A 14,911-nucleotide genomic window follows, 5' to 3' on the forward strand; every position below is an offset into this window, starting at 1 on the left:
AAAAAAAAAAAAAAAAAAAAAAAAAGGCCCTTTATGTGCAATCAATACCTGAACCAATGAGAAAGCAGAGAGGCTCAGTTTGCCTCATTCAAACACAAGCGCACACACTGAGAGAACTGTCATGACTTTCTATTAGCTCCGCCGCTTGTCTCCTGAAGGACACTCCATGAAAGGTTGAAACGGGTTATGAGAAAGGTGTTGCTGCTATAGATTAGACATATAGTGCATCCAACACAAGCAAAAGAAATACAACCTTTCTTGGTTACCTCAAATCACCAGCACTGCAGGGAAAAACACACAGAGGGAGATCAGAAGCCACGAGTCTCAACACAACATCGTGTTTGACATACACTCCTGATCAAAATCATAAGACCAGTTAAAAAATTGCATTAATTTACATTTTGCACTGTTGGATCTTAGGAAGGTTCTAAGTAGAGCTTCAAAATGCAAAAAGAAGAAATGGGCACAAGAGACCAAAAGTTGTGAGCAGGCAATTTATTGAAAACAACAATTTCACTCCAATAGGCTGTTCATCAGCTGATCAAAAGTTTAAGACCACAGCCTTTAAAAGCCAAAACCTGTGCAAAAATTTGGATTCCATGTCATTTCCTATCAAGTAATCACACTGTGAAGATCTCTTGATGGCAAAGGCAAAAAAGCTCACCGTCTTTGAACGTGGTAGGATTGTTGAGCTGCATAAACAAGGCCTCTCACAGCATACCATCGCTGCTGAGGTTGGACGCAGTAGGACAGTCATTTTCTATTTCTTAAAAAGATCCTCAGGATTATGGAACAAAAAAATCAAGTGGTAGACCCAAAAAAATCCCACCGGCGCTGAGCCGGAGGATCCGAATGGCTGTCCGTCAAGACACAGGACGATCCTCGTCCCAAATTAAGGCCATTACTGGTGCTGACTGCAGCCCAACAACCATCAGACGGCATCTGCGAAGGAAGGGCTTCAAAAACAAGAAACGTCTTCAAAGGCCACGTCTTTTTCAATGCCACAAAACTGCCCGTTTGGACTTTGCAAGGGAGCACCAAACATGGGACATTCAAAGGTGGAAGAAAGTTTTATTCTCTGATGAGAAAAAATGTAACCTTGATGGTCCTGATGGCTTCCAACATTACTGGCATAACAAGGAGATGCCACCTGAGATGTTTTCTACACGGCACAGTGGAGGGGGCGCCATCATGATCTGTGGTGCTTTTTCCTTCAATGGAACAATGGAGCTCCATGTTGTGCAGGGGCGTCACACAGCAGCTGGCTATGTGGAGATGTTGCAGCCGACATCCCTCATGACTAAGGAACCTCGTCTGTCTGGTAATGACTGGGTTTTTCAGCAGGACAACATTCCAATTCACAACGTCTGCCCAAGACCTTTTTCCAGAAAAATAACATCACTCTTTTGGACCATCCTGCGTGTTCCCCGGATCTTAATCCAGTTGAGAACATTTGGGGATGGATGGGAAGGGAAGTTTACAAAAATGGACATCAGTTCCAGACACTGGATGCCCTTCGCGAAGCCATCTTCACCACTTGTAGCAACATCCCCACTAGCCTTTTGGAAACACTTGCATCAAGCATGCCAAAACAAATTTTTGAAGTGATCAACAATAATAGTGGAGCTACTCGTTACTAAGTCAGATTTGACACTTAAATTTCTGTTTTAGGAGGTTTTGGGTTTTTTTGAGCTGTGGTCTTAAACTTTTGATCAGCTGATGAACAGCCTATTTGAGTTAAATTGTTGTTTTCAATAAACTGCCTGCTCACAACTTTTGGTCTCTTGTTCCCATTTCTTCTTTTTGCATTTTGAAGCTCTGCTTAGAACCTTCCTAAGATCCAACAGTGCAAAATGCAAATTCATGCAATTTTTTAACTGGCCTTAAGATTTTGATCAGGAGTGTATCTCCATGCATGGAAGCAGGTAGCGATGTTGCCTTTGCTATAAACACTAATGCTCAGCTAAGCCGTCATGTCCTATCGGATACCATGCATCAGGAGTTTGTGCAGCTGTAATGTGGATGAAGCACGGCGCCTATGAGGAGAATACCACACTGATTAATATGGGCTGTGATATGGGGTAATTCCCACACTGCTGCAACTGCAGTTGAAATCCTCCATCGGGCCACTGGAAGAGGTACAAGCTCATTACTCACCATGGAGTGCAGACCCACACAGTCACTCATGGACACACACACACACAGCCCCAAACACGTTCAAACACACTCACGCATAGTAAATATATTCTAGCGTGAACGCCGAAAACACTCAGCATTTACTGATCAGCTGTTTTGTCAGGGGTCAGAGCAAAGACAGCCTCACAAAGTAAGAATAATCACTGTCTTTTCAAACAAGTTCCCAGGTACGCCAAGATAACTAAGGCAACAATTTTCATTTAAAGTTCCTTTCTACTGCAATTCCCCCCCCCTTTCTTCCATTTTGTCTGGACGTGAAGAATGTAAAACACCTTTTCTTCCTGCTTCTCGTCCCTCCGTCTCCCGTCCAGACAAAAGGCTTCCTTCCTTACCTTGAGGAAAGAATTGTCGGAGTGTAACTAAAATGAACTCTTACCTGTTTCACATCTCTTCCCAGTAAATCCTTGCTGGCAAACACAGTTGTTAGGTGAGACGCAGGTTCCCCCATTCTGGCACAATCCGTCACACATTGCTGGAGATACACCAGAGGAGAAGAGCCATTACTCACTAAGATTAACGAGCATTAACTATGTAATTAGACCAGCAGCAGCATATGTATTTGCATACAGAATAAGAGCTAATTTGGTGATGTGATTCATTATAGGCTTGCACGATATTATTTCGCGTGATTAATGCATCTCACCAAGGTTAATTTAAAAATGTTCATTATCCATGCACAGACTGTTAATGTGTCCCCAAAACACAGAGAAGTCATTGAAGTTGACAGAATGAAATGGAAATAAATGTAACTCATACGCAAATCATACCCTGCTTCCCCTGAATAACGAGTGAGAAGTGCTGAAAACAAAAGCAGTCTGATTCAGTCAAACATCTACCTCAAAGCTCTTGAAAATTACAGGACTCTTCCGACAATTAAGTGCTGTACGTTAATGAAGTTGGGGGCTGTACTGCAGACAGATTAAAAATGGAGTGTCAACATTGCGGCAAAAAAGGCTTCATATTCCTTTACTGATTAATTTGGGTGAAGATCCGAAAGTGCTGAATGTCAGACCCTCCCACCAAGCCAGACAAATCCTGATGACTACACAATGGCCTCAGCAGGGATATTTCAGAGCTGATTAGTTGATAATCAATTTGTTCAATTGACAGAAGCATAACTGTTAATCGATTAATCATTTTAAACCTCAAAACTGGCTGATGTGTTTTAAAGGCATGTTTGTTTTTTAAACAACAAAATTACACCTTTTGTTGTAACAAAAGACTGTAAAACAAGAAAAACAGGTGGATGTTCAACTTTCCGACGGCCCTTTAAGTAATCATGTCTGACTTTCAGTTTCGTCAGGAAAAACAACCAAATAAACTATTTGCAGTGACCAGATTCTGCAGAGAAAAACTAATTCTGCGCTCCTCGGTGCAACAGAGAAGCCATCCTGAATCAGCTATGACAGAAAGTCATGTGACAAAAAATATCTGGAACTTTCCAGGTGAACTGCAAACTGGAGACAAAGATGGAAACAAATAAAAAATGCAAGTAGTGAACTATTTCCATTATGTAGGGCCATTTTTTCTTGTGTTAGTAACAACCTGGTAGAAAATGTTGCACATGTTGATTTCAAGTATTTTCAATTTTGTCAAAACGACCAATCAAAGTAATTCAAATTCCTTTTTTTTTTTTTTCAAAAATGACATATGGCATTACAACTGCACAAAAGATATTTTTGAGTTCTCTCTGCTTCTATCCATGGTCGTGCTGTTTCCATACAGGTGCAGGAATTTAGATTGCAGCGAAAAACAGGAAAGAAGCAAAAGATGCCCAGAAACTACTTGGAATTCAGGTATTTCCTGCACAATCACAATTCCTCAGGTACCAGCTTCTTATCTGTGAGGATTTAGTTCTTTTCATTGTCTGAATACTTTCAGGGCTTAGCCTGCTGATTAGGCAAAACAAGCTATCTGTTTTGTTCATTGCGTTTGCAGGATGTCTAGTACTCGCCATGACTAGTAAACTGACTTTAATGTGTAAAATAAGTGCAGTTCCCCCTTGAATAGATTTCTAATCAAAGAATTGATTAACAGCTGAGGTCAGGTCAATTTTCTTGTAAGACTATAGATTACAAATAGAACAGCAAACAGAGAGAAGCGCTCATTAAATGTAGGTCACAGAAGGCTTTTCTGAGAGAGAGTATAACCACAAGGACAGACTCCAGAAGAACCCGCAACAACGCTTTAACATGAAGCTCTTTCATTTCCCTCGATCAGTGAGATGAAATCTTTATTTAGTGTGACTGATTTGATTTGCAGAGCAGGATGCAGTAAATTCATGAATTTCACTAGGCAAGTGCGAAAATGTAGTTTTAATGAAAAACAGAAACAGTTAACGGCTTCGTGTGAAGTCGAACACGGCGGTGCTTACCTTTGCAGACCGTCCCATTGCCAGTGTAGCCCGGCTTGCAGGAGCAGCTGTGGCCTCCAACCATGTTGAAACACAAGGCGTTCTCGTCGCAGTTGTGGAGTCCGCTGAGGCACTCGTCGTGCTCTGCAAGCAAGGAAACACAGGGTTGTTCATTTCACCAAGTTCTTCAGTGATACACCCATTTGTACCACTTATATTTCTGGATGGGGGGGAACAGAAGAAAATGCAGCAGCAACAGCTCAGACATCATCCTCACATCTGCAAACGACCACTGCTATCAAGAAAATAACACTTGATTAAAGAAAAGCGTTTATTTTCCTTGTAAATATAAGGAAGGATCGCTGCCAGCTGGTAATTTCTTTTTTTTTTTTCCTTTTTTTTAAATGTTCCATTAAGACAAAATAAGATTTCAAACTCTGTCTTGCTTTAAATGACTTGATAGTTAGACAGCTGTGAGTCGAGTAATACGACATCAGTGACAAACAGCCGACCGGAGGATGAGTCATTTCTCTATCTCCCATCATGATCTGTCAGAAAAAAAATTGTGTCAGATGTTTGGCTGTAATTTGCTGTGTTTGTTTGGCACATCATGACGGATGGAAACGGCTCAATGACTATCTAAGTGTTAAAATAGCTGAAAATAAACTCCTTGATTTGCACATATACACGAACATGGTTCCTTCCTGGGTTGTACTTTGCATATATAAGCCACTGGCCTTTAGCGTGAGTGTTGTAAATTGGCACAATTGGCGTTCTAAGTACCCACGGGAGATGTTTTTTTGCAAGTTTTATACAAGCATTAACAAAACGTCCCTTTAGAACCAGAACTCCCAGGCTCCCATCACTGTGGAGTAAGTGATAGTGTTATGAATCACTGACAAGCTTGACTAATGGCTACAGCCCGTGACAGCGTACTGTATCCAACTGGCAAACAAATCTCTTCCCCTCTATGTGAAGAACCACGGGATAGGATTCAGAGACTGAAGTGGCAAAACACAATAAAATGAAAGCCTGGAGTAAACTCTTATACACAGCCCAGTCCAAGTGCAAATATTATAATGAAACCAGAGGAAACATACTAAAAACTCAAGCAGGAAACAAGTTAAAACAGCTGAAGTCGGAGAAAAAGTACTCGATAATGTTTATCCTCAGTGTACTGTGTGTCTCCAGCATTAATGCATCCATTTTTCCAGTGGTCTTCTTGTCATGCATCATACAGTCCGCATCATGTTCTGCTTTTATTAGACAGAAATCTAATAGCTGATGAGGAATTTAACAGTTAATTTCCATTTTTTCTATTTCTAATGAAGGGAACCGAATTTATAAATAGGCCTCTTTAGAAATTAAGTGTTGTAAATGAGACCATTTGAAGCGGCAGGAGAGAACTTTCCTTTTTATGATGATATCACTCCCGGTGTTTCGACTATTTTTTTCTCAAGAAGCTGCGCGCACAGACAAATGTGATTTGATTTGTCTGGTGGCTGCTGGATCTCAGCACTTCTCGGAAACAAAATTGCATTTAGCTGTCCTAAAGGTGCATGATATCAGTAGTTTATAGCCTATATTACGCCAGACGCCGGTTCGGTAATGTCTTCACCAGCTTTGTGCTTTGTTACTGTTCACTGTGCACCCTCCTGAACCCCTTCACATTCACCTCCTTTTTACTAAAAAGGACTGAGAGTTTGGAAACCTTGTGTTTGTTGGAATGATACAGTGCACAGCATGTAGTGATTCAATATGTGCTCCTATAGACGTGATGTGTATGTATTCTTGTTACAAAGTAAGGAACTCCTGCAGGTGTGGCATTGTATCTTAAAATGGTAACACAGCTTTTAAATAATGTTTGTCAAATTGATTCAGAATGGACTGATGCTATTTAAAACACAGCTACAGGTCTGTCCCTTGGCTTGTATCAGCTGAGTGTTAAGGGGTTAAAGTTGAGTCTTCACTCGCTTATCGAGTCCTTCTGGTCTTATCCGCTGAGGCCTCCATGTTTGTTTACGTGCCTCTTAGTTTTTGCTCTAACCCAGACTCTCCACCTACCATAACAAGTTATTTGAAAATCTCATTTAATGCTGGCTCAAGACTTAAACTAAACAGTTAAAGAAGTGTAGAGCGTTTAAGCCCTTTCTCCTGCCACATGAGGAGGGCCTTTAATACACGTCCTTCATCTGCCCCCTGAACACAAAGGCAGATCTTTATCCCTCTGAGAGTCACACAAAAGAAGCATCCATTGTATCTGGGAGATTCACATAAATATGGCTTTCTGATATACTCACCAAACACTGTATAAGCTGAAAACTTTCTGGACTTCTTTGAACCCTCTAAAAACTTGGGTTGTTTGTTTTTTTATTATTTTTTTTTTTTTTTAAATCTAACATCTACTATATCCCATCAGGCCCCAGAAGAGTGCACAACAGAAACTAATCATTAAAGGTCCTTCTTTTGGCAAGACTCTCTTTAACTACGGTATTTGAAAAACGTTTAGTAATTTAGTCTGAGAATCTGTTTTTTCAATTCATATTATCATGCGTTTATAGCGCAGACAGAACTTTCAGAGGCTGCTAAAAGGATGAGATGTCGGCTAAATCTCTTGGAAAAGGTTAAGGCTCTTGGAAAACACAAACTCTGGCAGGGGAAGGGAATAATTTCGCTCAGCTTTTTCTTCTCGCACATTTTGTTCAGACATTAAGCAGATCTCTGGAGCATTCTTGAACTGCAGAAATACAGTGATTTTTTTCTGTGTAGTACCTACTTATTTGTCTTTTTTTTTTTTCTCTCCCCACAACTTGGGGCTTTCTGAATGAAAACAGTTGTGAAAGACAGTGAGACTTGAAGACTGCAAGATGGCAACCTGAAGAGTGAGAGGATCAGAAACCTGAATGCTTGTTGCAGGAGACCTGAGCCGCATCATCCATTTCCCTGCCATCATCCAATCCATTATATCTCCTGAACAGACCGTGGGCTCATCCAAATTGAAAGTGACATTGTGATGAGCTCCTCCATCGAGGCTATGATGTATGTGCGTGTGTGTGTGAGATGGATTGAAGGGCACTTAGGAGGACCCAGTGCTCTGTTCTTGTTGCTGCATGACACACACACACACACACACACACACACACACACACACAAACTCACCTGCTGTTGGGTGGAATTAAAGTCTGCTCATGGGCATATAAAAACAGTAATAAGAGCAGAGGAGAGAGGAAAGAGAATTAGATGTTTTTTTCCTTCCAAGGTCATATCTGCCAGAGTCGCAAACATCTAGCCGTCACTCTGAACAGACAGCAGAGCCACCAGGTGTGTGCGCGTGTGTGTGTATTATCACTATGACCCTTGAGCTCATTATTGGTTCCTTATAATTTCAGTTACTTAGGCATTTAGCCTTATTACACTCCTGCGCTCACTGTAAGTGACTCCCAAAATAATCATCAACTAAATCCCCCCCAAAATGCGTGCGTGTGTGTTAGCGTGAGAGAAGTATTTCCTTGCTGGCTGCTGCTGCTGCTGCTGCTGCTCAGGCTGTAGACAGATAAACAATCAATTATGTACAGCCTGTCACCAGGGATCTCTCTCTAGCCGGCCTTTTCTCCTCCCGCTCGACTCCCTCCACCCTTCTGCCAAAACAACACCAGCCTCGGCGAGGTCTGACCTCAGGCAGCTGTCCTCAAAACAATGTAACCTCCAATTTAATTTCACAATTACTGGCCTGAAAAGAAGGTTGATCTTATGAAGCTCATGTCAGGAAAGAAACTTCTGGTGCTTCCTCAGTTTGTCTGCGAGACCAAATCAAGAGGATGGAAAAAAACAAAGCCTCAAAAGAGCTGCTGGTAACACATTCCTCATTACTGTTTGGACCAATGCTGTCTTCTGTTTAGTTAAAGTCTATATAAATGGGTTCATTATATTATTAATGTTCTCTATGCTAAAGACCTATTTCCTAAAGGCACTCAAGGTACACTGTTTAGCCTTTCAACACAAACAAATTATAAACACATTAATTAGGATAATATGCATGTGCACACCAAGCAAAACGACTGTTTGCAAGGATAGCAGCCTCTACATATCTACTGTGAGTAAAAAAAAAAAAAAAAAAAAAGATTTCGTGGGATATCTGATGCATTGTTTCCCCTGACAAACAGACAGATTACTGTTGTTCCTCCAGCAAAAAGATAAGGGGAACAGGACAAGAGTAAGACCGGGGAATAACATCTTTTAACAATAAAGCAAGATATATGCCTATGTGCAAATCCTCTTAGTGACAAAAAGCAAGAAAGATACTGAAGATGTTTTATATTTTTTTAAAACGCTAAACAAAAAAAGGAAAGACCACGTGGAGTTTGGACTACAAGTATGGAACAAAGTTTTAATGAGAGGGTTCTGATTTCTTTTTAATACTGCAGCTGCAAAGAGGGCGCACATGCACCTGGAGAGCAACAGAATGACGTGATGCACAGTCCAGCCAGTGGTTTTGCACGACTCAATCAAAAATTGCTGTGGCATTGCACCAACAAATTTTAACAATCTGCCAACAAGGGCTGGCACAAGAAGCCTGCGAGCTAATAAAAACTGGATGTACACAATGTGCGATTTGAAGCAAACGCATTCAACTTGTTTGCTAGAAACCGAGGACACGCGCAATGTGTTTTGGTGAGAAACCCTGAATGTTAATAAGTTTTATAACAAAGCTCCACAGGGCGCCTTTAAAATGCCAAATACACAGCACTGTCCCCATCAGCAGAAATGAAAGACTTTTGAGTCTAACTGCCCATGGGACTCTGCCGTTCAACCAGAATACAGATGTCGTAGGAAAAAAAAAAAAAAGAAGCAAAAACTCTGTTTGCCAAAATCCACCTTAGCTGCAAGAACGTTTGAGCTGTCAGCCTGAAAGTCATCTTTCTGATCTCTGTTGTAGACAAACCCCCTGCTCCACCTCTGGCCTCTGTCCATCCCTTCCTCCCCCTCTCCGCACATCCCTCCAACGGTTCCCCAGCCTCAGGGGCCCAGGTCTGGTTATCACAGGATTAGAACAAGGACGCACACACTGCCTACACACCTTGGGAACAAGCGAACGCATGAACGTGTGCACCTAACACACACACAGACCTCAGGACAGCCTTCTTTAATAACATTCAAACGGAGAGCACAACCAATCCGCTACCTTTCATGGATTAGCTGCTAATCTCACGGAGCGAGGAGCACCTCGGGCACTTTGGGGAAAAGACGGAGAGCAGAGGGGGAAGAAAGAGGAGGAATCTTGACCTTCATGATCAAGGATAAAGTGCTAGTCAAAGAAAGGGGCAAAAGAAAGTTGGGGATGTTTCTTTTACTAAAGGCTCCATCAGACATGGAGCCTGGGCCGTGTCGGGGACATTTGGTTTGTACATATTTCATTTAAAACAAGTACAAGAAGCCCACATGTTCCAGTCTGCCACCAGCTGGGATCTGAACCTGCCACCTCCCTCGCTGCAGGTGGTCTTGATGTAAAATACAGACTTCTGTCTGAGCTCGCTGACCCCCTGACAAGCTGAGGAGAAATAAAACCGGGACTCCATGCTGTTCCTCCCAGGCTTAAATCTGCGGATCAGTCCTTTAATACAGTATTCCGCACATAAACACTGAGCCATGAAATGAGCCCGGGTCAACTTAATCCTCTTTACTAGGCTGACTGGTTCACATGCAACACTGTAATGCATGTGGAAATATGGCTATCAATACCGGGGCCATTGTTTCTGCTGAGTTGGCGATTCATTAATTGGTAAAAGCCATTGCCGATGATAAAGTCGCTCGTATATCATGCAAATGTATAATGTCAATAGGTACTGAAGGGGGTGGTTTAATGTTTCCTTCCACAGCTGTAATATTTCATCTGTGAGCAACTTAGAGGAATCAGCATTCCCTTTGGACTCTTTTCAAACACAAGCAGATGTTCAATTGCTATTAATAAGCAGTAGATTCCTGCAGCATCTTCCTATTTTTACTGTCAATTACCGCCACCAGGACTACAGAGGTGACACTAAACTCAGCGTATTGACACATATTAGAAGAAGCACCCTGGTGTGTTTTCCTGCATTGATTAATTCTTTCATTTAAGGACAGGAAATGCCACTGCTGACACCTAATTTGGCCATAATTCCTCTTTCTAATGTAGTCTAAGAGGTGAGACGTTGCTACAGCGGTGATTGCGTTCAGTACTGAGCACTGAGAGCTGCGATGGTGGATGCGTGTGAGATCACAGTCCAATAATTCAGTGGGAGATCACGACAGTAATTTGACTGAAGCAGGGAAAAAGTCATTACATCAAGCCTATGCATACGCCTAGGTTTAATCACGCAAATTGACTTTTATAAGGAGACGCGTAGCTGTGTATTCCACTACAGTGACTTGAAGGCATTTTAATAGGAAACTACATAAAATATAGTGACACAATTTAATCCACTGGGTTTGGGGAATTAATCTTCATTGTGCATCTGCGGAATGAGTGCACGGTGGAAGAAAGACAAATGAGTAAAACAATAAAACTTGCCCACAGCTCAGAAGACTAGAGAAAACACAGTGAGTGAAATCACATAAGGTACAGTGGCGGTCTAAAGATAATATGGAAAAGGACTGAGTAAGCAAGAAGGTTTTTTTTTTCCCTCTCTCTCTAAATAAATCACGCAAGCACACAAGAAAAGAGATGAATGTGCATTTGTTACTGCTTTAAAAAGCCATTCCTCAATCTCAATTCTAACTTGTTTGTGCCTTTCGGCAGCCTGTTCATGAAAAGACACAAAGTCACAAATCCTTAAATTTGCTCTTTTATTTCCTGACTTCTATTGACAAGGGAAGGGAGAAACTCTACAGGGGGTGGAGGGATGGAGCAGGAAATGGGAGTTTTCAAAGGGTGTTCGTCGTGTTTCTGAGTCTTACGGCTGTAATTCAAACTCCAGTGGCACGGCAGGAAGGCTGCGGGCCTAAATCCTCTGGCGTAGAACACAGGCGGCAGCCAGCTGCTTCACTATGCCGCCGCCGAGTTAGTTTGCATTGGTGCAAATTGCTTTTTTAATTACAGGCACAGAGGAAATGCAGCATGTTGCCACCTCTTTGGAGATGATGCACACAGGGAGCTACTTAGCATCGTGTTTCACAAGCTGCAAACAACTGCTGAGGAACGGGGCAGATCTGCCGCTCGTCGCTGGCTGTGTCATCCTCGATGAAGGACAGACGTTACATCAAGGAAGGATTACTGACTCAGGTGTTTCTTATGCATTTTATTCTTTGTGTGGACCTGCATTTGCATTATAAAAAAGCAAACATTAAAATACACACAAAGGTGACCTTACAAAAGTCCTTTTGTACGAGTCTTTTATGTTTTTCTGCAGCTTCTCCTCACTCCAGGCAATAAAATACATCTCTGACGTCACAGAATTCCATCACTGCTTTGTTAAACACATCCTGACTGCTGATTTTACACTGATACTGCCTGCTTGCTGGTGGTTCTCATTTAAGTCTTGCGCAAACATTTATTTTAGTTTACATAGCTCTAGTGGGCCGGGGCTGCATGCCACAGCAAACATCGGTTGATATCCACATACAGCATATTTAGATATCATTTAAATCATTACTTCTTTTGGGCGTAAAGATTCCCTTAAGTTTTGGCTGTGAGTGAACACACACTGTCTGAGGACTGCAACTCTGTCAAATTTCTTTCCCTGAAGCTTAAAATTCATAAGTAATAGATTCAGAATCTGAAAAATGACCAAGAAATGCTTGATTTTTTCTTAGCTGCACGCTTGGGGAACTACCATGGCTTTGGGGCTGAGACATCAAGACGTACGAACAACAGCATTAATGCTTCCAATTCACACACTTGTTTCTTGTTATCTCTAATGAAGGCATAAATATACATAATAATGCCACAAAAACAATAATCATGTGACGGGTTTAGCAAAGTAGAAGTGCATATGTTAAGAATGGCCTTGTTTGCCCTTTCATCAGTGCATCGATGTTGCTCCTCGTCTTACCTACAATATGCCTGGTCTCAGTGCTTTTAGTCTTTGTTGTGATCAAAAGTAAACAACAATATTGCATCAATAAATAAATTACTCCTGAATTTACTGTGTTTTTTGATCAGAAATGATGACATAACATGGGTCCATTTTTCCTCTATCTAACAGTGTGTATCAACCAGTGGAATAAGCTGTTATGACCAGGCAGCGCTACAACCACAATCATCCACAACACAGACAGAGAACAAAGACGGCGAATCATCCAGCCAATCTTTCTAGATTGATTTGGTTTGCTTTTGAAATTGACTTTGGTTTCAACTTTGATCAGGAACAAATGGGTCTGCCGCCTCCACTCACAGTCTCGCTGTTTCTCAGGTTCTCAGTGACTTCCTCTCTCCTTGTCGCACACGCACACAGTACATTCGCACACTATACAATGACTGTACACACACACACATGCTCACAAACAAGTCAGCGAGCCCACAGACACTTTGACACCTCCAAAGAGGCCCGAGCAATTATTATTATTTTTTGTTTGTTTAAAGTGAAAGGATAAAAAGTCTCACAAACTGTGGGAATCACTTAAGAAAAAAATAATAATTCAGCGTTGCAGATATGTGAAACAGCAAACAACTGACTTGCAATATAACAGAGTTTAGATATTTTCTTACTGAATAAATGCAGTCTGACAAATAGAAAGTTTTAACAAAGCAAAGAAAATAAATACAGTTTTTAATCTATACAAAGCAAACGCAAATCAAAATTGATTCACGATATCAAGTAGTAATGCCGGTATTGATTTGTATGCGTGTGTGTTTTCTATTTAAATGCGACGCTACAAATCAGGGCAATACCAACAGAAGCAAATCAAACTGACATTCATCCCCACACATACACATCAAATAAGCAGACAGTGAGTAATTGTAGGGCGACAGAGGGAGCATAGAGGAAGTGTAGCGCGTGGCTAAGGTTCACAGCATGTTATGCAGGTATTGCTTGATAACAATGTCTCCCTGTCATAACATGATTTTCTATTACCCAGCTTCCTTATTTGGTCTCACACTGCACTCTGACATTGATAACTCACAATGTTTGCATCTGAATGCCCACCTGCCTGCCTCTTCCTCTCTACTGAAGTCTGTGCGTTTCTCGGCTGCAGAACTTATCATTATGAAATCAAATATGACTAAACATGCTAATTAAATAATTTCGAGCTGGCAGCAACTTAGTGTATGGATATAGGTCTGTACGCCTGTACACTGACGACTACTGGAGGATCATCTGCACTTGATCCTGCGACTTGAGGATACAAAATGGTGGCTCCAGAAGCTGAAGCTCATGAAAGGCGAATAAAAACAGATCGTTCTTGACTTGACTCCAGCCTGTCAAAAGGCCAGCAGAGGAGGAACTCACCTGTGCAGGAATAGTCATCGATCCTGATGTAGCCCGTGTGGCAAATGCACATAAAAGAACCGGGGGTGTTCACGCACATGGTGTTCTCCCTGCAGTAGTGCTTCCCTTCAGCGCACTCGTCAATATCTGGAGAGAGAGAGAGAGAGAAAGAGAGAGAAAGGGGGAAAACAAAGATAGATGAGATGTGAATTGCTGTCATGAAGTATTCTGTCAATTGACAACATCGCCAATGAGACGACAACCTTCAACACTGGAGATGTTGAGGGGCTGATGTGCTGTTGACCTGTCCATCCACCCCTTCTTATTACTGCAGGACTCGCAGACACCTGAACATAAATTCTTGCATCCGTCATTTTGGACCACTTGCTGTAACACCTCTGTTGTTCTTTGCACCTTTAGAGTACTGTTGTCATATTATTTTGGGTGCCTCCCTGATCCTGGGAATCACCTCATACAGTTTGTTGTAGCTTTTACCACATAAGGCTCCTAAAGCCTCCTGCTCAGCCAGTGGGAAAGGGGCTATTTGTCTTCATCAGCAGGAGACAGAGGTCGAAATGCAGAAGGTCCATGAGAGGTGGGCGCTGAAGCACTTAAGGTTGAACCACTCGATTTTCAACCTATTAAAAATAAAGCACTGCACGTAGTGGCTTAGCTGCTTTTCTCCTCATCATTCAGCTCCTCTCGGTGCGTCGAGCATGCTTTAAATTTTATATGCTGTAAATAGATAGTGTAGAGGAATATTCCACTGTAGAAGATCATTTAAAGTCTGCACACACAAACACAGGCATGTGTACTGATTCTGGGTGATTATATTTCCATTTAGTTGGGCACAGTTCTGCTGGACTGGACAAGAGGTCATCAAATAACAATGTGTACCAAAAAAAAAAAAAAAAAAGATAATGTTCCAATCGAACAGCTGCAGCAGGAGAGTGAAGGT

General features: G+C 41.7%; 1 protein-coding gene across 1 annotated transcript in view; it reads right to left on the reverse strand.

Moving 5' to 3' along the window:
- The window catches only part of nell2a (neural EGFL like 2a), an 88,995-nt gene that overhangs the window by 29,167 nt on the left and 44,917 nt on the right, over positions 1-14,911 (reverse strand). Inside the window, exons 13-15 of the mRNA XM_008276112.1 lie at positions 13,975-14,100; positions 4,571-4,693; positions 2,573-2,668 (exon numbers count right to left, since the gene is read on the reverse strand). Coding sequence (XP_008274334.1) covers positions 2,573-2,668; positions 4,571-4,693; positions 13,975-14,100 — 345 coding nt within the window. The remainder of the gene's footprint in view (positions 1-2,572; positions 2,669-4,570; positions 4,694-13,974; positions 14,101-14,911) is intronic.

Source organism: Stegastes partitus, unplaced genomic scaffold (assembly GCF_000690725.1).
Source record: "Stegastes partitus isolate 25-593 unplaced genomic scaffold, Stegastes_partitus-1.0.2 Scaffold65, whole genome shotgun sequence".
Taxonomy (NCBI): Eukaryota; Metazoa; Chordata; class Actinopteri; family Pomacentridae; genus Stegastes; species Stegastes partitus.